Below are 26,534 nucleotides of genomic sequence, written 5' to 3' on the forward strand. Positions count from 1 at the left end.
TGAATGATTTCAAAATTCAGAGGTGTGTGTTGCACCACACATTGAAAGTGTAGCTAACATATTATGTAAGAACATAAGACAACAACAACTTCAATTTGGGAAATTAAGACTAAAAATACGGCATGGTTTAATATATTTTGTTTCACTCAACGGTTATATTTTCACTTAGTAGTACCACATTTCTAACTTATGAGTCAGTTTGTCATAATTGTCAATTATAAAGTATTGTTTCTTCAACAACTTTTGCTTCTGTATTTATTAAAGTTGTTAACTTACAAACATTGACTGTAGCCAGAAGCAAAGTTTTACTGATAAATAACCTTCATGGGTAGCAAAATGAACAAACCTGTATTTGGCAACAATTTTTATTCTGTTTTAAGCACTGGAGTCAAAGTACTTCAGTTGTAAATAGTGTTTCAGGAAAGACAATTAGTACTACAAGGTGTACAACTTTGCTTCTGCCATTTTTTCCCAACATTTGAGGCTTTAATGAAACAAACTGGTTACACATGTATCATTCAAAGTATTTTCCATCGCTGGCCACTACTTTCTCCTATCTTTCGGGCAGTGTACAAATCCTGCATCGAAAAAATTGTTAATCTTTTGAAGCGATCCATGAATCGATCCAATTTGTGACTTCTGCATGAGATCGGAAGTGTTGGTCAGCCAGGTCAGGTGCCATTGATCTAAACAGGTGATAGAGGGAGCGATGTCTGGAGAATACGGCGGGTGGGGTAGAACTTCCCATTTTAACATTTCCAAGTATGTGTTGACCTCTTTTGCAATGTGGGATAGAGTGATATAGCGCTGCAACATCACTTTAGCACACCTCTGGCTGTATTGTGGCCGTTTGTCTTTTAATGCTCTGCTCCAACACATTAACTGTATTTGATAATGAGCAATTGTGATTGTTACACTTTGTTTTAACACCTCATAGTACACGACACCGAGCTGGTCCCACCAAATGCAGAGCATGATCTTGGAGCCATAAATATTCGGTTTGGCAGTCGACATGGTGGGGATATCCCCATGATTTTTTGCATTTAGGGTTATCATAATGAACCCATTTTTCATCCCCGGTCACAATGCGATGCAGAAATCCCTTCCGTTTTTGCTTCTGATGCAACTATTCACAAACACACAAACGCCATTAAACGTCTCTTGGTTTCAGCTCACATGGGACCCAAGTTCCTTCTTTCTGAATCATGCTCATGGCCTCGAGACGTTTTAAATGGCTTGCTGTGTCACTCCCACTAATCGTGCCAATTCTTCTTGAGTCTGACATGAGTCTTCACTCAACAATGTCTCCAATTCTGCATCTTCGAAAACATTCTCTCTTCCACCAGTATGCCGGTTTATGACGTTAAAATCACTGTTCTAGAAGCGTTGAAACCACTCATGACACGTTCTTCCACTAATAGCATCCTTCATCCTTACCATACATAATTGAGAGCATTTGATGAGACTCAACCACTGAGTTCTTCATACTGAAACAAAACAGTAACACCTCCCGCAAATGATGAGAATTAGGCTCGTAAACTGACATTTTCAATCACGAACAACTTTATGATGCAGACACAAACCGACTAATGTTTGAATGAGGTTTTGTTGACTGAGGTCCAAGCTAACTGCCTGATGTCTGCAATCTGTTTCTTTTGACTGCTACTTATCTTTGTCGCCATCTATTGGCAAATGGCGGAAGCAGAGTTCTACACCACGTATTTCCCAGGATATATTGTCACAACTACCATTTAAAAAGAACTATCTATATCAACTGTTGGACATTAGAAGTTTCAACCTACAATAAAGGCATGATTGGGGAGTGTGTGTATTAACTATCTGAAGTTCTCTCTAAAACTTTCTGTATACCTCTGAGGTAATTCCGATGGTCGATAGGTGGACAATTCTACGCTTTTGTCCACCTTCAATACTAGGTATTGCCCGAATGATCTTTCATGCATATTCCATTTGTCTTTTGGTGTATGAGTTTCTCTACTGCAACAAATACAGCACCTCCATTTCCAATTAGCACCAAGAACACAACTTATATTTTCCTTTAAGAAGAAGTATTGTATTACAGTTTCACCACCATTCAAAGTATACTGTTCATGTCTCACCTGATAATACCATGGGATCAAATGACTCGCCCTTTTTCACATGATCTGATTCTCCCGTTAACGAAGATTCATCGATCTTAAGGTCATTGCTCTGTATAAGAATACCATCTGCTGGAAGGAGATCCCCATATTTCACCTGTAAATTTAAACATTTTTAAAATTGTTGGTTTCAACTGCAACTATCAAATGCAATTGACAAGACATATGCCACCATTGGTGGCTCACGTTAATTTTCTCAAACACACTACATTCTGGGTTGGAAACTGCTCTCTGACATTAATTTTAGGTTGTGTTCCAGTTTATTTTAACATTTAAATGACAAATTTTTTGGTCTCTCACACAGATTATGTTGGTATAAGGAATGTCCTGATAATTCAAAACAGTTTATCCATATGCCCAACAGGATTAAAGAATGAATAGAAAAACAGAATTTTGTAGAGGAGGGAATAGTCTGCTGTTACTGATGTGTTTCAAATGAGTCCTGGCATCAATAAAGCATAAATCAAATTGAATTAAACTTTGTTTGCCTTAAAGAAAACCCTCCAGAACATTAAACTATATGATGAGAACAGATGAGACAGGCAGTGAACAGACACTATTGTTATTCTGATTTAGTATCCACACAAAAACCATGGAAACCCTACAATTCTGTAGAGAAAACACCATGTCTGTTACAGTAGTATCAATTTTTGTTTTTAGGTCACTGTTTTATATGAACATTAGTGAGAGATATTTTTCACCAGTAATGTGGAATGATTAGTGGAATATATGCTGTTTACTCTGAAACTGATATTAATATTGTTAAGAAATTTTATGTAACCTATAGTTATGATACACACATGTGAATTACGAATGTGGGATGTAATAACTGCACCGTTTAATAATGTGAAGTGTTAGAAAATATGCCAAAGAAAAAAAAAAGAAGAAATGAAGTGCAAGAGTTTTAATAATCATCACTTTTAGCACATACAATAGCATGTACTGACTGGCACAACAATGACAAAACTCATCTTACATCAGGCTGTTCGGTGTAGCTGATTGGGAGTACATAGCAGTCCAATGCACACAGGGTGATGGATTAGAGTAACAGGAAGTGTAAGGAGTCCCAGTTACAAGTGCACTATGAGATGGCAGAAAAATCAAGTTGCTCCAATAGCAGACCTTCAATGGTAATTGTTTTTAATGTGATATGCAAGGATCTGAATCCATTTACAATATGTGGTTGTGTGAAACATCTAGCAAATACAACAACATACCAAAAAAATTCAATTTGCAGTGAGATTACGCCATGAATCACATAGGAGACTACGAAAAACACTTAAATGGTGAGTAAAAGACAAAACCCGTCTATCAAAGTAAGAAAGATACCACTTAATTTACAGTAATAATAGGTAATTTTTGTAATATGACTATAGCATGGAACAGCTTCACAACAATTGCAATTTTAGTTTGGTAAGCTTTGGTGACTGACTAATTTTGTTAAGATATCCCAATACTTGCAGGAAGTAGATAATCTGGGAACACACTTTCCTTTGAGCTTCAGTTACAAAATTTCTTTCGAGAGGGGTGTCAATTTGAACTAATTTTCGAAAGACTACTTTATTAATGACTGTATCTTGAAAGTGGAAGAAAACTGTCCTTCGAGCATTGAGGATCTTATGCATGGAAAAGCAAACAGATAATTAATGAACAAACAGGAAACTATTCTGCACCAATTTCACCTTTTTCCACTCTATATTTGTTTCTCACTTTTGCATAGCACTTCACACTGCACCGCAAGACCAATGAATAGCTTACTCATTAAATTTTTGGTTACATATACATCATTGCATTTTTCATTTGCAAAAAGTTTAATTATTTATAATTATGTTCACAGTTATCATTCTTCATGAAACATACTGCATTAGTATTCCTGACATTTTTCCTTGGGTTTGTGTGTTTCCAAGTTGGCACTATCATGTTTACTTACTACAAATTGAACTGCGGTGGACAACACATCTTAAACTGTGCAATCTATCACTTCCCCTCCCACAGGGCTTATGACTCCCAGAGAAAAAGTGAAACTGCATTGCTTCCAGAGTGCTGGTGTGAATGACCATGTTCCAGGTGGTGATAAGACAACATAGTTTTGTATACAGAAGATCCATTATTCAATTTATTTTTCTTTCTTGCCTTTTCTTGTTACTATTTGAGGTCTGCATCGCTATATACATATATTTTGTCAATGTTAGTGAGTGACTGTTGCGGGCTAGATGACCTTCCAGACACAATCATTCTACCTGTACATGTCTACAGCAAATCTCATGCCCTAGTTTACAAACTTTTGAGTGGGAGATGAGTGCAGGTGGTGTATCATTTCCCTGCCGCCTGCCACACCCCGCCCCCTCCCCACACCTCCACCACAGCTACAAGCACCGGGACCAGAGCTTAGGCAACGCAGGTCCTCATAACTCAGCCTAAAAATGATATACTTTTTGATTTTTCCATTAGCCCTACATGTCCTAAATCTAATTACTTGTAATGAAAAGTACCATAAAAGGTTTTAATCAAACAGTAATCTACAACAGTTTCAGATAATTGGGCATTTTTTTCATGTCCCCACCCTGCCTGAAGTCCATCCAGGATCTGCTTACATGAGCTGTTGAGATGAGACGTGGGAAGCAGCCTGGTATGTACCGTATCAGATATGGGAAACCACCTACAAACCACATTCAGGCTGTCTGGCTCACCAGCCCTCACCATTAATCTATGAGGCGGATTTGATCCAGTACAGTCTCACCTCCCCAAAAATTGGAAGTGGCATGATAATGCACTTGGCTGTTCACGTGGGTTGTCATAAAAATATTTTTTACATTCAAGTAATAAAAAACCAAGTTATCATTAATCAAGATTGAATTATTAAGACACACTGCTTAAAGGAGCTTTTCTTCTCTAGTAAATGAGAACAATTTTAGCCTTGGGAAGACAACAATGGCCATTATAGCTACAGGTGCAGTCCTCAATAGGAGACAACATTGCAATGATGTGCTGTCTAATAATAAAGAGTTTTGTTAACTGTTTTGAGCACATCATACTATTAAAAATTTCTGTGCACCAGTGGATGCTAAAAGTTTTATTTTGACCTCTTTGTAAAAGAAAAAAAATACTGTACTACAGCTTCACTCACATTTCACATTAAACTGATGGTTCAGGTTCATGTTCATGTCCTCCACCATAACTCGTGGAGGACAGAGGTTCTAACCACTGTGTTGATTACTACTGTACTTTTTACAGTGGGTCCCAACACTCAAGTTTTCCTATTTTTATTAACTGATTTATTTATCCTGACAAAATCAGGATTATCAGTTCCCCTCTTACATCTAACCTGGCATCCCACATATTTTATATCCCATTCATTATGATACAGATGCTATAAGAAGTCTTACATTCAATATGGGATAGAACACTTAAGAATAGCTGTAACATACATAATGGAATCAATAGTAGTTACAGCAGCAAACAAGAAAGTGAACAATTTACAGCAGTTCACGAAAAACAGAGTAACAAACACAAATGACAAGCAGGTAGATTTAAACTGAGTGGATTGGCAGCAGCAGGAGGAGGAGGAGGAGGAGGAGGAGGAGGAGGAGGAGCAGCAGCAGCAGCAGCAGTTGCACTATAGTTGCAGGTATAAAAAGTTGGTTGTGTTTCCTCAACACAGTAGCTGTAAATCCTTTTTAATATAATGTCTACAAGATAGGTACATCTGTACTTAGCTCTTAACTAAAATTTGTAATGAAGTGTCTTACATGTCTCATGTAAATTTGCTTCCAAATCTTCATTACAACAGATTAGGTCTACTTAATAGTTACAATTCTGTGTAATATTTTTGTTCTAGTATTTTATCCAGATTTACATTAAGTAAGGTTAAGGCTTAAAAAGCTAGGTAACATGAAAAAAGTGTTCTCAACAACTAATAAATCAATTACATAGCATACCTGGCATATGTCGCCTACAACTATATCACCAACAGAAATTTGCTTAACTTCACCACCTCTTATCACAGAAAATGTGTGTTCACCTTCAATTCTACTTTGTAGACCCCGAAACTGTCTTTCTTTTGTGTAATCATTGAATGCTGTCACAATCACCACTACTATTACAGAGATGAGAATGGCCAAACCCTCTATCCAGCCATGTTTTGCTTCATCTTCATCAAAATGTGCTGTAAAATTAATACCATTAATTAGCAATATTAATTAAAAATGGTGACCTTTACCAATGAGAAGTGTGCCTTAAAGCATGAAAGAACTGTTTAACAAGAAAAAATAAGAAATAAGTTTACATGGAATTATGTAGAGTCAGACTATTGGGGAGAAGGAATCTATGTTTACTTGAGGCATTAACTGCGAATCTACACAACCCCCCCCCCCCCACCACACACACACACACACACACACACACACACACACACACACACACACACGAAAACACAAACAAACAAAAAAGAAGGTTTATTTTCAGGAGTTTTATAGGCTGAAGCAGTGACTGAGTACCAGAAAAACAAAACAGGTGGTGATGGATTAATTACAGTTTCATTTACAGATGCAAATAGCAGTAAACTTTTGACACATTGTAACAACAATCACACCTGACTGCTAACGGTGGTTGTTGCTGTACTAGGAACGTAAACAGAGTTACAAGGACAGAGTATAATTAATCTCTCATGGAACCACACTACCAAAGCCATAAACATATAGAAAAATTAAGTCCTGCTTAGCACAACTGCAGAACTTCAAAAATACACTGAGTCAAGCTTTTATTAAAAAAACACGGAACTTCAGTTTAAGTGAATTTCACGGATACTGAAATAATCTGACCAATTACCATCACACTTTAAGCTAAATGAGTAAGAAATGGTAGCAACAAATGTTTTATCTTAATCACTGTTTTTTTAATTTTAAAAATATTTCACTTGGCTGAAAAGGAAAACTGAGTGCTATAGGAAGTAACTGCACAGTAGGCATTCACTGCCCACAAACCATTCAGCAAAAAATGCACTGAAGGCATGGACTGAGGCATAATTTGTGCAATTTGAAAAGCAGAGACTGCATTGCATGTCAGTGCCCACCAGGTTTATTGTAAACAAGAATCAATTGCAGACATTAACAAAGTATCTCAAATAATGGGTAGCAACATGCAGGCACAGTAAGAACAACACAGAAAAAGATTTAGAAAGTACGTTGGCATTAAGTCCTTTCACTCTACATAAAACAAGTAGTGACATACATTGCAAAACAGACAAAAGGCAGAACAAATGTTCAAAACAAATGCACATCTGCTACTGTGGAATGAAGTTTGGGGAGAGACTTAAGTGCTATAATGTGAAATGTTTTTCTGAACATTAGTTCTCTCCCCCCATTATATGTACAACACTTACTTGTTAAGAAACTGGTACTATAGATCGGAAAGGAAAGATACTACCAGCAACTGAGGACATTCCATACAGGAAATATTAAGGTCAATTGCTAGTGAATCTGCTTCAAAAATTCAATTTTTTTTCTGTCTTAAATCAATATTTAGAGTTTTATGAACAAAATGGCAATTAAATGAATCTATTGAGACATCGGGAACATCTTTATAAACAAATTTAAATATATATCGGTATGCAGCAACGACCGTGTTTCCACTGCGGTCAGATGTCAAATGGCGTCATTATTATTTTACCACTTTGAAAAGATATGCCTTATGGAAGAACTGTAAAATTGAAAATTTAGAGTGTGTTGGTCATGTCCAAAAGAGGAAAAGGTGGACCAGCTCTAGTACTTTCTGCCGCGGAAGTCGAACACGCAACAGAACAAATGGACGTGGTCAGCCCATAGAGGGCTCCGCCTCCTCGGCGCGTGCAGCGAGGGCGCCACCGCTAAGCCACATGCAGACAGCGGCCAATAGCCGCTCCCTCCGGTTTCGTATATAGGGACCCGCTCTGCCCTAGTCCAGCCAGTCTGGTACTGGCTCTGGATTTCGTTTCTATCTCGGCGGTACTGCGTTCTGGTCGTTGCGCGTTGTTGACATTTGCCTGGCTCTGGTTCAGAGTGGATTTACGTTTGGTGTTCGGTGTTGTGGTTTCCACAAGCCTCCGTTGTGTATCTCTTCCTTGTTGTGTCGCTCATAGTCTGTCGTGGTCGGTTGTCGTCAGTTGTCGTTGGTCTGTCGTCTGACTCGTCCTGTGTTTACCCGGTGGTGCGTGCTCCACCGCCGGCAGTTTCCCCGCCTGGCAGGTCTGGTCCGCAGCCCAAGGCGTTCCCGCTGTTGGTTGTGATTACTACACGAACTGTAGCTCTATTATCGTTTAGCAATAAAAAGGGATCGAGACAATATTGAGGCCATGAAGAAAGCAGTATGGGCTACCTTTCTCCATAAGGCTTCTACGGATGACCATCCGCAGCATGCTCTCTGTAACAGTGGTGTAGACACCTGGCATGGATGCAAAAAAGCAACAGAAAATGGTGAGACTTATGCACACCATCACCCCCCTGCCATTTGAGGTATTGGCAGCAATTAAGCCCACATACAGGGACCTAAGTGACACTAAACTGATGTCACGGTGCTTACATGGAAAGACACAAAATGATAATATTTCAACCCTGTGATACGGGAACGCCTGCCTGAAACTGTGTTTGTTGGTTTCAATACCATGAGATTAGGTGTATTAGATGCATTTTTTGTGGTTTAATGATTAAACAGTTAGCAGATGTGATGTTTTACAGTTGTTGGGACTAGCTCCTAGTTTCAATATGAGACAAGCACAGATGATAATTGATTCCTTGAGAGTTGCCAAAGGCAAAAAATGGCTTCTTGAGGCAACTAAAGAGGCCAGAATAGCAAAGAGGAGCAAGAAAAGGAAGATAGAAGATGAGGAACACACAAACCAAGAATATTAGGCAACTGGAGGGTTTTCAGAACAACAGAGGTGAGTAACAGATGAAATGTACTTTAAACTGAATTTCCCAAGAAAGAAGAAAAAAAAACTATTTGAGCTAGAGGTCTGAAATTTTTTGGGATATTTCAAGCTACCATTTGGAGAAGTAGACAACAAACACTTATTAATTATAAAAAATTAAGGTAATTTAGACTGTCTAATTTATGTATTTATAGTATAAAAACTATTGATTGAAATCACTTTATTTTAGTCTACTTTTTAGATAACAATGTCATAAATGTGTGCACAAAGTTTTAAGCATCTAAGGAAAGTAGTTGATAAGTCTATAGACTTCAAACATAGACTGGCAGGAAAAATTTTAAATTACTGACTGACATAAATGATGATATAATAAAGTTGATATCAAAGCTATTCTGGTTATTCTTACACCAAAATTTTCATCCTTAAAACACCTTCATTGTCCTAAAATTTCGTTGTATTCAGGGTTCACATTATGTAGTTAGACCCTTAAACTTCATGGAAATGCTTACTGTTTTTCCAGCCCCATTCATTGGCAAGTTACCTTAACAGAGAATGGGGACAGATACGGGTAACAAAGAAAATGGCATCATGGTATTAACTATGTGAAAGCATGCATTGTGGAGCTGTTAACTGCTTCATGTGTTAAGAGCTACAGAAAATTCACTTACGAGCTCCGTCATCTGATGGTTGATAAAAAGAAAGACCAAGTGATACCAAAGCAGCAACCTCCAAAATGATAAGAGTAACGTCTTGAAGAGCTTCCCAAACAAGCTGCAGAAACGTTTTAGGTGGTTTTGGCGGTATCACATTTGAACCAAATGTTTCTCGCCTGTGTTCAATGTCTACCTTTGATCCACTGAGACCTGTAAAACAATAACTAATTAGTAACATGAATGAAGTAGTTTAAATTATTTGCAAAGAAACAAGACAAACAGCTTTCCCTACTCAGCAGCAGTATTGTGACAATTCCTATGACCAGCAGAAACTTTCTTAAGTTTTTAATGAAAAGGAAAGCTGGACAGATGTAACACAGTCTAGAAACAAAGCAGTAGAATTTAGGGATGATGTATTGAACGAAAGTGTTTTGCAATTACGTTTATAGTATTACTAAAAATAGAGACAGCATGCAAATCTACTGAGGAACAGGTTAAGTAACTATTATGTCTCGACATTTATTATAGGCTAAAGTAACACAAACAGTACCATGTGTTTACTATACGAAAGTGCATAGCCTATATGGTATGGTATGCTGTTCTTGGGAAATTTTAGTCTTGCAGAATAATCACTTAAAACTTAAAAATGAGTAGTAAACATAACTGAATGTATCACTAATCAAGGATCGTGCAAAAACGCTTTCAATTTCTTCAGAACTATGTCCCTCAAGTGTGCTGTATTACCCATGTCTTAACTATGAATAATATGTATGTTACTACTATTCTTTTCTGTTTTCTTTAGTGCAGTCAACTACCCAGCAATCCCTCAATATGGACGGTGCGTAGGCGTGGGTTAGCAGAGGTACAGGTAGCAGGTAGGTGGAGAGGGCGGGGGGGGGGGGGGGCAGCAGAGAGAGAGAGAGAGAGAGAGAGAGAGAGAGAGAGAGAGAGAGAGAGAGAAGCAGGTAGGTGGAGAGGGCGGGGGGGGGGGGGGCAGCAGAGAGAGAGAGAGAGAGAGAGAGAGAGAGAGAGAGAGAGAGAGAGTGTCCTGCAACCAAGTAACACTGGCATTATTAAGGAAGTATATATGTGGTTAGAGTAAAGTGACCTTCGCTGGGAGAGGTGTAGAGCTTCCTGCAGATTTCTTGAACCCCGCCGAGCTCGTTGACCTTGCCAATGCCCTCACGGCCACGCAGCTCCATCAGGTCACGCAGCTGCTTCAGCGTGATGCCGTACTGCGCCGGCCGCCCGTCGATAGTAGCCATCTTCGTTTGCGTCTGAAAAATACCATGCAGTACAGTCATTCTTACTCACCGAACAAAGCAGTACATTGCTGCACCAGAAGTGAAGTTAAGATTTGATAATACTATCTCCAACCATCACGGCACACGCTCTGCACACGTCAGTTCTTAACCACCCTAATACGTCAGTTTCTGAAACGGCGCCATCTGAAATATTGGCCCGCCACTGTGCAGTGAGTGCGTCACGAATGGACTAATGGCACGCGTGTGAATAATCAGTGGAAAATGTACACGATACTACTATTTTTAAGTGGTAGACAGCTTTAGATGTACGCCCAACGACACAATACAGGGGAACAGCTTACCTCCAAAATAATCCAGAGGAAGAAACAGAAGTGATGATAATTCGACTAACCCTGCTGCATATGGGGCTGAAGTAGATTAAGTTTATTCCTCTGCATACACATTACAGCTGATTTATCGCAGTGGCGGCCCATGTTACTTGAAGTTGGGTTATGCACCACATTTTGCAATGAAGTTAAGGAGGGAATTACTTTTTTTTTATCTCGCCACCTTACTTCTTAACAAGTGGTCCCAAAAAATGGTACTTCAGAATACTCCTTTTCGAAAAGATGTGGCTAATATCACACGTAGAAACTCATATCAGACAACAACCAACAAGAAAGCACAATGTTGGAATAGGATGATAGTTCACGGCGTTAAATCAAATACGTAGTCACTAGCTATTAGAAATGGCGCTGGTACAAGTCTTGTGTTGAGGGTTTCATACATTAGATACGTAGGCGCCGCCCTTACGTCAGTACTTACAGGCATCCTGGCACATTGCCTCTAACGAAGTCGAAAATCAAGTTATATAGTGTACTGAATAGCAAATATGGTCCTGACGAGGAGGAATGCAGTCTGGAAAAATATTCAATGCTATAGCCAGCCCACTCTTCAGATATAAAAGAAGTTCGTCCAATGCAAACAAAATGTTGTATTCTTGTTTATTCTACCTCCACCATGAGACGAGTGCTCTGTCAGACGAAAACAGGACACACAACAATGACACTAGTCCCTGCGATCAAATGGCGCTGTTGGTGTATTATTCTGGTCATAGTAACACACATTTGTAGACTAATAGCAAGATGTATGGCTTACCGTTTATTTCCTTAATTTTTTCAAATACGTCGGTAAATTTATCAAAATAATTGCTCATCATTTAGAGATTACCCTTCATCCTCGCGTCCTGTCGTCACTGACGTCGAAACATGTCAAATGTGTGCATGTCAACGTAATTGTTAGACGTTGTCCGAATACAGATTAAATAGTAAGTCTTCTGAACATTGCCTGTCCGTAAGAACAGAACAATATTCACTGCGAAACAGTCATTGTAGAGTACAACATTCACTGCTGGCATATAATTATCGTCATGCCCAACGGTTGCGTATGCAGTCCTAGGAGTTATATTTCGAACTGTAGCCGGCAAGAGACTTCAAGTGGCGAGTTCTCAGATGAATGGGCAGCGGCGGAGCCTGCCGAAGTCTCCGGGCTACAGATATGGTGAGCACGGATATGACACAGGAGCAGGACCCGATGGCGAGCTTAAAGCGATTATACAGAGCTCATTTCTCATATCAAGCAGACCTACAACCAGCCAATAAAAATTCAGGTGACACGAAAGCAGTATTCCTCCTAGAAAGTCTAGCGAAGCAAATATTATGCAGTTACAAAAACATGAGAAGCACACACAAATAATACCGTTAAATCATGAACTATCTTCAAAAAAATGGTTCAAATGGCTCTGAGCACTATGGGACTCAACTGCTGAGGTCATTAGTCCCCTAGAACTTAGAACTAGTTAAACCTAACTAACCTAAGGACATCACAAACATCCATGCCCGAGGCAGGATTCGAACCTGCGACCGTAGCGGTCTTGCGATTCCAGACTGCAGCGCCTTTAACCGCACGGCCACTTCGGCCGGCGAACTATCTTCCTCTTGAAACCTTACTGTAGTGTAGAAAAAGGCAAATTATGTAACAACTACACTTATACGGGAGTTTTACCCTTCCGTCTTTTGGTGATGCGAATTTGTCAATCAACCGCTAACTGAAGACGTATCTCCATCACAACATCTCTTTCGCCAAGGCCGAAAGTCTTTCCTACTTCATAAAATTTCTTGCGAATAAAAAAACTCTTTCCAAAGTAAAAAACATCTTTCTGCACCGACGTCATCGGATAGGGCAAGATCGTGGTGAACACTTCATTACCTCATCGAAGATCGTCGCACCCTATATCACGAATTCCTATGGAAACATGTGGGTTTGACGATTGATTCAGTTCATCATGACCCCCTTAGGAGTAGTCGAAAGAACCACAGAAACAAAATTTTTTAAAATATTTCACACGTATCTATTATGCTTAACTTATTGTTATACACCATAACTTTTTTTATATATATGCACTAGTCAACTGCACAGTTACGTTGACCAATCCAGAAAAAAGTGACAGTTCTAGACACGAACAGCTGAAGATTCATGTTTATTTTGGTACTTCGGTGGTATATATCCTTAACTCCTATTTTGGTCCACGCAGGTTCCCTCCGAAATAACAGGCAACGCGAAGTCAAATATCTAAACATATTTTTATAAGTATCACTTTTATATGTTCACAAACTATTTCTTATATTGATATATTTTGCACAGTATTTAAATTCGGTAGTTTTTTCAGAGAGTAAATTTCTCCTGGCCACAAAGCTGCGAAAATTCTCCAACTTTTAAAATTACTCGTATTTACATCAATTTTCACTCACATATCTATACTGGTAAAGTAGTAATCACAATCCAGAAGCGATGAGATCTAACGAAGCTCAGCAAGCTATCAAACCGAAACAGTCTCCTCGAAACATTGCCGAACTTTGAACACGTGAAAAACGTAATGGTAACGCACACAGTAATACCAACGTTTTCCTACAGTCCAGTCACTTAACTATTTGTAGCAATGTTGGCACTAAGCACGATTTACGTGACAATATATAAAATGAAGTTAGCTTTATGAGGGAACATTTCCTCCGAAACACCATCCTATCAAATCAGTGGATGAACTGAAATTCTCAATTGCAATGTTGGTAAAATTATGGTAGCATGAGCACACATTCTCCCTGGTCGCTTCTGCGCATTTGATGTGCGATATGTTACACCAGAAAAACTAAGCCAGATTTAATTACTGAATAAATGTACATGCAAATGTTTGTTTTCAGAATATAGCAATTATTTATAATTTAACTAACTTTGCTATTTGAGAAGCTCAATACTGTGTTTCTCCCCGTCCACATCTACCACTTTCATTTGTGTGTACGCCTAACCACTTGGTACCGTTCGTTGGCTCGTGTTTATATCTTACATTAATCACTGATAGTGAATTTGTTATACAGAAGTGAGTATAATGTTTATGAAGATACCATTTGCAGACAAGCACTTAATTCTTTGATGATTATTATAAATAAATTGCCTGAAGTGATTTCTCAAACGATCCAATCAAATAGTCACCTGCAAAATCAGTCAGTGATTTTGTCATTCAGTGAAATTATCTATACTTTCTATTTTCAGATTTTACTGAGCACCAACTGTTTGTAACGCAATTCAAAAAATGGCTCTGAGCACTATGGGACTTCTGAGGTCACCAGTCCCCTAGAACTTAGAACTACTTAAACCTAACTAACCTAAGGACATCACACACATCCATGCCCGAGACAGGATTCGAACCTGCGACGTAGCGGTCGCACGGTTCCAGATTGTAGCGCCTAGAACCGCTCGGCCACACCGGCCGGCAACGCCATTCATTCCACAAAATTTAACGGTATTATGATCGGCACAGGGTATTTGGTGGATAAATGCATAAACTGCATTCTGAATCAAACAATCCTTTTTGAGACCGAAGTTGTAAAGTACGACGTACATGGTTGCTACATGAAAGTTACACTGTTTCTTAGGAGTGGTACTTGAATTGGCTGTTTTCTTATATTGAAAATACGGTTCAGATTGTTATGATTTATTGTAACATTTAAATAGCATTTACGGTCAATATTCTGACAAAATACTGTTATTTTTAATTCGGTGGCCTGATCGAGAACGTTCTGTGACTGGCTGATGCTCTCGTGACGTCATAGTATAGGATTATATTAAGAAAAAGCTATACTTTTATTACAGGAGCGTCAGCCGAGGTTATGAGATTATTACGGACTTTTACTAGAAACAGTTTAGCTATGTAATGATGGAAAACGCAATTACAGCTTTTAAGTAACAATAGAAGGGAATTTTGTGAACACTGATAGTGTGTGCCTTGTGGAAGTTGATGCGTTTATCCTTCACCCATTTAGACATGAGCAACGACCCAAAGCGCAAAGTTTTCTTGGCAAAACTTAGTGCTGATTTCCTGTGTGGAAGCCACTCGGCAGAGACACTGCCTCTGCCAGGCGTTCCGTGGCGCATCGCATAACGCATTCGTCTGCCGTTTAAGAGGGCAGATGTTCGAATCCTGGAAAGGCTACGTGTTTTTAAAAGTTTCACACTAAATACGAAAATAGCATTAGCGATTACTGATTGTAGCAGTTGTTTCGATTGTGGGATGTATTATATAAAACTTCGCATTAGTCTTTGTCTGAGAAACGGACAAATACCTTTACTTTGCGAACGAACAATTCACTTTCTTGGAAAGCATTGCTTGTAGTGAAGGTATCACCATACGCCTACAGTACACAAGGTATAGGAAGATGTTATACGGAGAGTTGTAAAGCGTGTACAACATGCAGGTGACACGAACGTGTAAGAGCTGTGATGTTTGTGAGAGTAAACTAACGTTAGCGTCTGAAACAGACTTACTTCATCTTATGTAAGATGATGAAACTGCAAAGGTTTAACCAAGAAGTACTAAGTAGACAGTACTAAGATAAAAACATTGTTTCTAATAAAGTAAAAAGTGTGTGGTCAAGTTAACTAGAAAATATTTGTTTTAACGTGACTTGTGTGAACAGCAATTGCAAATATAAGCGCATGTAAACAGCAAGGAAAAAATAATAATATTCTGTTTCTGATCGGTGTGGTGAAGTTTTGTAACTGTGATTTGGTTTTCATATGAGAGGATTGTCGAGCCGTTTTACAAATAAGTTACAAGGTTCTTTCCGGTTAGATTCGAAACAGCGGTCTATGGACATAGAAACTTCCTGACTGATAAAAACTGTGTGCCGGCCCGAGACTCGAACTCGGGACCTTTGCCTTTCGCAGGCAAGTGCTTTGCCATCTGAGCTACCCAAGCACAACTCACGACCCGTCCTCACAGCTTCAATTCTGCCAGTACCTCGTCCCTTAACTTCCAAATTTCACAGAAGCTCTTCTGCGAACCTTGCAGAACAAGCACGCCTGGAAGAAAGGATATTGCAGAGGCATGGCTTAGCCACAGTCTGGGGGATGTTTCCAGAAACAAGACATTGTCTTATAAAATTCGACGGTTTACCGCTCTAACTACCTAATAACTGAGGTGCAGTTGGGTAAAACGATAATTTTCACTACTAATTTAATTTCGTTGAATGACGCTAGCCTTCATTTTAACACATTAGCACATTTATTACATCTTCAAACTACTGTCACACTTTAATTTCCGTGATACTTTGAACATGAGGAGACATTGATGGTAAGTAGACTTCCGACTGTTCTGTACAGTTTACATTTCATTAGGGATCTATCGTCAGAAGTACAGGGTGAGGCAGTGAAACGGCACGATTTCGATAGTGGTTGTCGGGCGCGGAGGGGGGTTGCGAGAGTGGGGGAAGTGACCTTGGGCGTCTAGAGTGGTGGAAGTTTCAGTAGCCATGGAGCGTTGGTCGAGTGCGCAACGTGCATATGCCGTAAAGGCATATTACAAAAACGCGGATAGTGTGGTTGGTGCTCAACGCGCCTTTCGTCGTGAATTCAACCTGCCGCCACGGGCTCCCGTGCCATCAAGGAAAGCCATTCTCCTTTGGGTTAAAACCTTTGAAGCTACTGCTAGCACAACAAAGACAAGAGGCGGCAGCACAAAAACAATCCGGACACCCGAGAACATTAATCGTGTGCGCGAAGCGTTGGGACGAAGTCCGCGAAAATCCGCGAGACGGCACAGCGCAGAACTTGGTCTCAGCAATCGATCAGTAAGACGGATTTTGAAGAGTGACCTTCACTATCATCCATACAAAATTCAGGTAGTGCAAGCCCTTAAACATAATGACTACAATAACCGTATACGCTTTTGCCAGTCAATGCTTAACGTTATTGAACGAAATGAAGAAAGAGTGCGTAACTTATGGATGAGTGATGAAGCCCACTTTCATCTTAGTGGGTACGTAAATAAGCAAAACTTCAGATATTGGTCCTCAGATAACCCGCACGAACTTCATGAAAAACCTCTCCATTCTGAAAAAGTAACAGTCTGCTGCGCAATGTCATCTCGTGGAATCGTGGGGCCCTATTTTTTTGAAGATGAAGATGGCAACACAGTGACGGTAAACTCTGGACGTTATGCTGACATGTTGACCATTTTTGGTCTGCCTGGAATTGATCGACATGATCCAGATGCTGAAACACTCTTCCAGCAAGATGGTGCAACAAGCCATACTGCTAATGTCTCAATGGAATTGCTCAGACTTGCATTTCCACGACGTCTAATCAGCAGGAATGGCGATTTCCCCTGGCCTGCCCGTTCACCAGATCTGACGGCACCAGACTTTTTTCTTTGGGGCTACCTCAAGTGCAAAGTCTTCCAGGAAAATCCACCAAGAACAAAAGAAGACCTGAAGGAGCGAATTCGACAGGAAATTAACAACATTCCAGTACAGATGCTACGAAACGTCATGGGACAATTTCATCTCAGGCTTAGACAATGTGTGCAAAACCAAGGACGACACCTCACTGACACCATATTTAAAAAATGATTGTTTTTAAGTTAAATCTTTAATTTCCACTCTTGTACTTGAGATCCATATTCGACTATTATGATTTTACTTGTAAATAAATCTTTGGTGGTTTTACAAAATCGTGCCGTTTCACTGCCTCACCCTGTACTAGGGCAGAGTTAGCAGAAAATGCTTTATGATTATACAGTGTGGTCAGAAATAGTCTGGAAAGCCTGGAAGGATGTTTTAGGGTAGGCTTCGCTGAGAAGTAACTTATTAAAAACTTCGATACGTTGCGCCGTTCATGAGTTGATAAGCATTGAACTTAGTCACCCCACTGTGCGTGCAAACTGAACCGCCCGCCAGAGACGGTGTCGCCAGAAGAATTAAGACCAAACAAGAAAGCGATACAAAAATTGGACATGTGACGGTAGTAAGGATCGAATCGGAGCCGTCTCGTGTGCTATCATCTACAAATAAAAAAAAAAAATGGTTCAAATGGTTCTGAGCACTATGGGACTTAACATCTGTGGTCTTCAGTCCCCTAGAACTTAGAACTACTTAAACCTAACCAACCTAAGGACATCACACACATCCATGCCCGAGGCAGGATTCGAACCTGCGACCGTAGCAGTCGCGCGGTTCCGGACTGCGCGCCTAGAACCGCTAGACCACCGCGGCCGGCTATCATCTGCACTTGGGTGGGAGGGGGGGGGGGGAGGGGGAGGGGGAGGGGCAACAACGGACACTAATTGTATCTCAGGCCGGTTGAATTCGCGTGCGCAACGGCCTGATTGGCCAACTTCAAAGACAATTAACTCGCAAATGGCGCAACGTATTGGATTTTTTCCTTGGCAATTTCTCAGCACAACATACCTTGCAATACCCTTACAAGCTTATCGGACAGTTTCTGACCAAATGCGTACGTCTAAAGTATGTAGCCTTTCTTGTCGAAGTGAGACATCGCACATCAATATTGTATATTGAGACATAGGTCAACTCTTAAAACGATGGCTATGATTAAACCATAGTCTTCATACTCCCTACAAAGAACTAACCTGTAGTACACAGTACCGTATCATTAGTTAACAAATGCTTTGCAATGTGAGATTAACACACCAGATGCAACTTTTAATCTCTCCTAAGCTAACTATGCTGAATTGGGATTCACTGCACAGAAAAAGATTCCGTTACCGTCCGTAACATAACAACCTTCATTCCTTGCCTACACCCACATATAATATAACAGTGATTTACAGATGCTTACGTAGGTCAACACACACAGTAAGCAATCTGAGTTTGTGGGAGAAACTGTGGAGCTATAATGTAGGCTCTGTGTGTAAGAGGAAGATGACTCCACATTAGGGAATGCAAACGTGTATTAGGTATGGGTATGTTTCTCCAAGAAGAGAGCAGAACACGCTACACTCCTGTGTGGAATCACCATAAGAAAACGTGGCAGATAAACAAGCGTTTTCAGTATGTTTTGCTTGACTACGAAAGGGTGTAATTTACCTGTGGAGCTACGATGTAAGCGACACTTCAATGCATATACACCGCTAAATTTCCTCTCCAGGTAGGTGTTTTTGGGTGGGGAGTATGTTCACAGAGCATATTTAGGTCGCTTATCGTAATATGCGCAGGCTGGTAGCAAATGATGCAGTGCTGGGAGGCTGCAGTAAATTGCTGAGGTTCAAAGATTGGTACACAGATCGGATGTAAATAAATGTAACATAATGAGCAGACACAAAAAGAGTAATCCTGTACTGTACAATTACTCTATTAGTGGAAACAGTAACTACCGTAAAATACCCAACAGTCACCATCAGCAGCGACCTACAGTGAAATAATCACATAAAGCGAAAATAGATGCTGGACAGACACATTTTAGGGAAATGTAATTCATAAACATAAGACACAGTGGGTTACAAAACACTTGTTCGGCCGATTTGCTAGTATCGTTCGTTCGCCTGGCATACAGTGTTACAACAGGCACACAAGATTATTTCCTAATTTCTATAGATTACATGTAATAGGAATTCTGGGAAGGCTGTGCAGTGTCAGTTACACCTAAAGCCGTCCTCAAATGGGGCGTGTTTCTCATGGTGATGAACGTCAGACGTGGTGTCCTTTAAATGATCTGTTACATCTCACGGAACGTGTTCCTAATCGTGATTTGTGACCGCAGCGCTCCCTAGTGGCAGTTCTCGGCTATACTTTGCGCGTAAATCTGAGTTTCTATAAGAAGGCAGATGCGCGTACAATAGCTGCGTTAAATCTTTTAGCGATTGTCGAAGAGTGGAGAAGAACGTTTTGGACTCGACGGCTTGAACAGCGAACTACTGCCCGACGAACGCTACATAGTGCTGTACAAAGATCTGAGACATACTAGTACTAATTATTTATAAACTCAATCGAATCTCCTTGCCATTTTCGGTTTTAAATTGACCATCGTTGAAGTATAATGTCCATACTCGCGATGTTGTATTTACTACCATCACTCTGAAGTAGCGTACTTCAGAGAGATTTCAGGACTGGGATTCGTTTCGTAATTTCATTCGAATGCAATAGGAGATTTTTCAAAGCTGCTCGCCATCACGGAGGAAGATATTAGCTGGCAAGATACGAACATGGGGCAGTCCATAAAACAACGAGATAGGTGGACATATATCTCATACAAAGTTTCATAACAACAAAAACCTCCAGTGTATAATGTATGTTTGCTTTCTGACGTAGACCAATAGTCACGATAAGATCTCTGGTCCATAGGTAAACATTCCAGTCGTTGGCCTATGCAACGAGAATTGCAGCGAATACATGATTTATAACACTGTAGATAATACTGCTATGAAATTAATAAGAAAGACCCACAATCTTTGCGTAAACAAAAGGACAGAAAAAAATTATAAGTAACTACACGTGAATCTGCCAACTCTCTTTATAGTTCATGATTCTACTAACTACATTACAGCATCATGGCTACAGCACCTCAGTTATATCTCTGACACTGACAGTTCTATCTTCAAATTTCATAATTGATATTTGAAACAAAATTTACAAAAAAAAAAAAAAAAAAAAACGGAGCGATTTTGATGGATTATTGTGCCGTGGCACTAGAGCGGTATACTTCCAGAGAACACAAGTTACAACACTAAAAGCATTAAATGTGGGAAGCCTTCGACTACCGATGTATGGTTTCCTGTCACTGCATTATAACAAATCGTACCTTGACGCGTTTTCGAGTGAATGTGCCGATGCTTTTCAACAGCTTATAGCCATACCACGTGCTACATAAAAGTCACCAAGTACTCTGTGAATTCCATACAATATGGCGTCTCCTCAGGTCTGCTTGTGAAGTAAAAAAATGCCCCATCTCATTGGCCACGTTCCTATCCACAAGGCGTGTACCTGACATGCCGGGCTGTTCATTTCACACTTCGCAATGTAGTTGAACGTGGAATTCCACTCTGTGACATCACCAGCTCCTTGTCCATGTAAGTTTTGATGTCCGATGGGAGGATGGCTGAATTTATACCGGTTGTTCCCGTAAGAACACGCAAAAATTTAACAGGACATAGAGGATGCACCACTGAACAATCTGAGGTAGGGAACCTGGGGGTCGGAGAAACCAGCTTGAATAAAATCACAGTAATATGTACTTTTTTATTTGTATTAGTTACAATTAATTGCAAATACCATCACTGACACAATGAACTTACCATTTGTACTATACCACACAAAATGGGCTGAAACTGACGGCCATCAAATTCATTGCAAGCACAACATCGGCCAACAAGATTCTGACGCACCTTGACAAATTTGCCTGGTGTGTTTAGAATCACATCACCGACAGCTACCATTCTGGCAATTAATTCCAACTCCGTATCAACTGGGGTCTCATACACAAGTGACTTCAGATCTCCCCATAGGAAATAATGAAGGGGATTCGGGTCAGGTGACCTCGCAGGCCATGGAACAGGACCACCTCTTCCAATCCAGCAACAAGGAAGTGAATCATTCATTTAGATGGTTGCGGACAGCCACACTGAGGTGAGGCGGTGCGCTGTCATGTTATGTCCACGTCATCAGACGGAAAGTGACCGGTATGTTCTCCAGCAACTCAGGTAGAACTTTTTGCACGAACCTGAAGTACAGGTGGCCATTCAGACGGCCAGGTAGAAGATGTGGCCCAATGAGATTGTTGCCTACAATGCCGGCCCAGATATTCACAGCGAAACATACTTGGTGTGACTACGACAGCGTGAGGGTTTTCCTCGTCCCACACTTTGCTATTCCTGCTGTTCGAAATACCATCACGATCAAATGAAGCCTCGTCAGTAAACAGCACGATTCAGAGGAAATCTGGTGATCAATCCGTTGTTGGAGCAACCCCGGACAGAATGCAACCCTTGGTGCAACGTCAGTCGCAAGTATTGCACGGACTCGCTGTGGGGGATATGGTGTAATTGTTGTTCGTGGACTACTCGTCTCGCGTAATTATCTCCAGTGCCCATTTTACGTGCAATACGACGAGTACTTGTAAGAGTCCGCTACAACACGTTCCAGCACCGCATCTTCAAAATCAGGTATGTGCGTGGTTCCCCATGTTGCCACGTCCCTCGTTTCTTCTTTCCAATGAACCAGTCTCCCGCATTCGTCGATCGAGAGAAACACACTCGTCGTGACGGATGGTGCCTGTTAGGAAATCGTTCCCTGTACAGCCTTTCATCAGCGACAGCGTTGCAACGTGCTTCCATATACACAAGGTTCATGTCAGTCAGTCGTGTAAAATTGTACCGATATTGCTCCTTATGTATTGTAAATCTCTGCATAGCACTGAATAATTGATGGGTCTGTCGTTGACAGGTAGTAAGTTCAGTCATGGGACAATGTAAATACGATACAACAGAGGCACCTCATGTACAAGTGAAGTAAACGAAACCTGCATCCTGATGTCCTTCAAATGGCTCTGAGCACTATGGGACTTCACATCTGAGGTCATCATTCCCCTAGAACTTAGAATTACTTAAACCTAACTAACCTAAGGACATCACACACATCCATGCCCGAGGCAGGATTCGAACCTGCGACCGTAGCGGTCGCGCGGTTCCAGGCTGAAGCGCCTAGAACCGCTCGGCCACACCGGCCGACCCTGATGTCCTAGTAATGAAGCTCGTTCTCCTTGTTTTCTTGCAGGAAATAAAGATCGTACATGTAAATAAACAGCACAGTAAGTGTAAACTTGTGCACATGTTAGTTTTAAATAAGCTGGAAAACAGTGATGTTAGGCAAAGCGGCAGCCAAGTTCACTTCCACATCTCTACAAGCTGGCTTCTCCGGCCCCAGGTTCCCTACCTCAAATTGTTCAGTGGAGCATTCTCTATGTTCAGTTACATTTTTGCACGCTCTTACGGGTTCACACTGTATATGTAATTCTTTTCTTCTACGTGTTTTAGGTACAGTAACTGTCCAATGGATATCTAATTACATCTACCGCCTTGTGCATGGGCACTGCCCTTGTGGGATGAGATACGAGTATACTCTACCTTAGTCGAAATCTTTTGTGTGGATACTATTCTAAGCACTGTATGATTGTTAATCTGCTGACGGGAGGATATAGTAACTGAATGGGTGAAATCTGTAACACACTGGCAGGGATGTAGGGTGTCAATATCTATGCTTGGGTGGTGGTGTGCTGGAATATTGGATATTCCTCGTGTTCTTATGTCCCTGTTAATACATATCGGTTGAAGAAATATCGCACTAGACTAATTTGGGGCCGCTCTATTGAATGACCAGGTGAAATTCCGCTTTCAAGTAATTTTGTTCTCAACGGGGAACAAAGCTTCAGTTTCTGTCGACAGTGTGACTCGCATTAAAGACACCATGAGGACTATTTGTGTAGACTCTGGCTAATAATAGCAAAAACGAAACTGCAAATATATACCAGAACACGTGAGAAAATTTATCTGATGACACTTAGCAGGCACACGCTGTATTTAGGATCATTTCAGTAGTGTTTGAATTTTGGAACTTCAGCAAGGGGGAGGCAAGTGGTATCTTAAGTTTCTTGACCTCGGTCGTGGTATGGGAGCTGCTATCGAGTGCAAACTAACTTTTGTGATATAGAATGGTTCTCCACTCAAGTCCTAGCAGTCCACCAATTTCGATTTTGGAAGGAATCTACCACTACAGAAAAAGGATAGATTAGTACGGTCAATTTCCTCTGCTTATTGGAGTTCCATCTACTAGGAAGTTGACTGATCCATTTGCCGAACCGACACAAATTTAATATTTTTTATTTGCTAAAACGAATTTAGTACATTTAAGCAAATGTTCTGCAGAATGACGTGCACACTTACATGCCAAAATACGGTCTTCCAGTGTCTTGCATGATATCGCTGACGCTCACTCACCCATTTCATGATTCTATTGAAGTGAGCCGCCAATCTTTGAATTTTTCGCTTCAACGTCATCTGTGAATCCTACTCTGTGTTGATCCCTTACAGAGCAGCAACAGTCAAGAAGGGAGTGAACAGCCGTGATGTAAGCAATCTTTTTTAGCATACATTTGTTGCATCTTCGAAGTGTTGTGGTAATGAAATGTCATTTTTGCCTTATCCTTCCACATGACGTAAACTCTGCTGTAGAGACGATTCCATTATTTGGACCAATATCTAGGTATGTAGAGACGTTATTTAGAACGTGGAACGTGTTAAGCAATGTTTAAATCAGGCTCGTCCAAACTGTGCCCCTGGGGCGCTAGCGTGCGCGATCGCCTGCTGCCAGCGCCCCGGGCGAATTCGTGTGCTGTCGCTGTGGCCGAGCCGTGTCGCTTAGTTGGCCGAGCCTGGTCATGCCGCTGTACGCGCGCTTCGTACGTAATTGTCTTCTTTTACAATGTTGCCTGTAAGAGTTAGAGATTTATAACCTTAATTCTATTTTTTAATAAGTATTCAAACTTGGCCGGTTAAAATTATTACGTACAAGACAGCAAACTAAGGATCCCTTGTCTAAACTGTGAAAAGGGGTACAAAAAGATGTAGCCCCAAGTATAACAAAAATATTTACTTGTAACTGCTAACAGTAAGAATGAGACACTATATCCCTTACATAAAATTATTTCTAAAATAGAATATTTATGACTAGTTCATTTAAGAAACTGATATACAGGGTGAGTCAAAAGTCCTTTGACACCTTCATAAGTTGAAAGACTAAAGGGAAAATTGAAATGTGATGATGGAAACATAGGTTTGACGTGGGGCCGCAACTTTTGGAGTGAATGTCATTCATGGCCGCCATCTTGAAATCCGCCATTTTGGATTCAAGTCTTTATTTTTATGGGAAGGGGGTGTATGACACATTAAACAACACTGGCTTGAGCTCTGGAATTGAGTGGTGTAATTTGTTTTTGTCTAGAAGTTATTAATGTTCAAAGTTACCTTGATACCGATTCATGTCTCCCTCTGTTCCAGGTGATCTAAAATGGGTCTGACACGTGAACGGAAGATCGAAATCATCCTTGTATCAGGGGAACGCAGCTACCGAACAATAGCAGCTGACTACAACAGACGGCACCCAGACAGAGAACCGGTATCGCACAGCACTGTGGCTCACGTGATCGCTAAATTCGGGTAGACTGGCTCTGCTCACGATAGGACACGTAGTAGACTACCAAGGACTGCCACCAATGAGGAAACCGCAACTGCGGTTGTTGCGTCGTTTGTGAAAAGTCCTAAACGAAGTACCCGTCGTTGGGCCCTAGCATGTGGAATAACCCAAGCCTTCGTTGTCCGGATATTGCACACCAACAAGTGGCATCCTTAAAAGCTGCAGATGCAACATCGACTTAACGAGGATGACCCTGATCGCCGGTTGGAGTTCTGCCTGTGGGCTACTTAACAACACGAACTTGATCCTTCGTTTTCCAAGGGCATACTGTTCAGGCGTATTTCACTTTGAACGGGGAGGTTAATCGACATAACCGTCGATACTGGAGTGACGCAAATCCGAACTGGGTTGCCCCAATTCGAGGACATAATCCAGCGAAGGCGATGGTATGGTGGTGTGTGGTATATGGGACACCCACGTCATGGGGCCATTTTTCATTTACAACACCTTGACTGTACCACAGTATCTGATGCTGCTGCAGGACCTTGTGTTCCCTTCCACACTGAACGCTGACGGCATTTTCCCATCTTATTTTCAGCACGATGGAGCCCCTCCACACTATGGCATTGGTGTCCGTGAATGGTTGAAGGAACAACTGCCAGGGAAGTGGATTGGTCGCCGTGGTCCCATGGAGTGGCCGCCCAGATCCCCTGACTTAACGCCCCTTGATTTTAATCTGTGGGGACATCATAAGCAAATAGCGCATGCTGAGAGCATCCGTGATTTGAGACACCTGGAGCAACGCATACAACACGCCTGTGACCAAATTGCAGGAGACACTCTCCTCCGTGTGCAGTCTGAGTGGTTGCGGCGACTACAGTTGTATGGCACGGGATGGACAACACGTAGAATGTGTTGTAGCAGTCGGTATGAAGGTAATTTCCCAACTTTGAACATTACTAACCTGCAAACTGTACAAGATAGACAAAAACAAATTACACCACTAAATTCCATAGCTCACGTAAGTGTTACTTGATATGTCA

General features: G+C 40.8%; 1 protein-coding gene across 4 annotated transcripts in view; it reads right to left on the reverse strand.

The window, feature by feature from the left end:
• LOC126248628 (plasma membrane calcium-transporting ATPase 2) overlaps window positions 1-26,534 on the reverse strand; it is a 401,953-nt gene that overhangs the window by 121,218 nt on the left and 254,201 nt on the right. For all 4 annotated transcript variants that reach the window (XM_049949802.1, XM_049949801.1, XM_049949800.1 and 1 more), the window contains exons 5-8: window positions 10,822-10,990; window positions 9,729-9,923; window positions 6,095-6,321; window positions 2,118-2,253 (exon numbers count right to left, since the gene is read on the reverse strand). In XM_049949802.1, the coding sequence (XP_049805759.1) occupies window positions 2,118-2,253; window positions 6,095-6,321; window positions 9,729-9,923; window positions 10,822-10,978 (715 nt within the window). In that variant the 5' untranslated portion in view covers window positions 10,979-10,990. The remainder of the gene's footprint in view (window positions 1-2,117; window positions 2,254-6,094; window positions 6,322-9,728; window positions 9,924-10,821; window positions 10,991-26,534) is intronic.

This window comes from Schistocerca nitens, chromosome 3 (assembly GCF_023898315.1).
Source record: "Schistocerca nitens isolate TAMUIC-IGC-003100 chromosome 3, iqSchNite1.1, whole genome shotgun sequence".
Lineage (NCBI taxonomy): Eukaryota > Metazoa > Arthropoda > Insecta > Orthoptera > Acrididae > Schistocerca > Schistocerca nitens.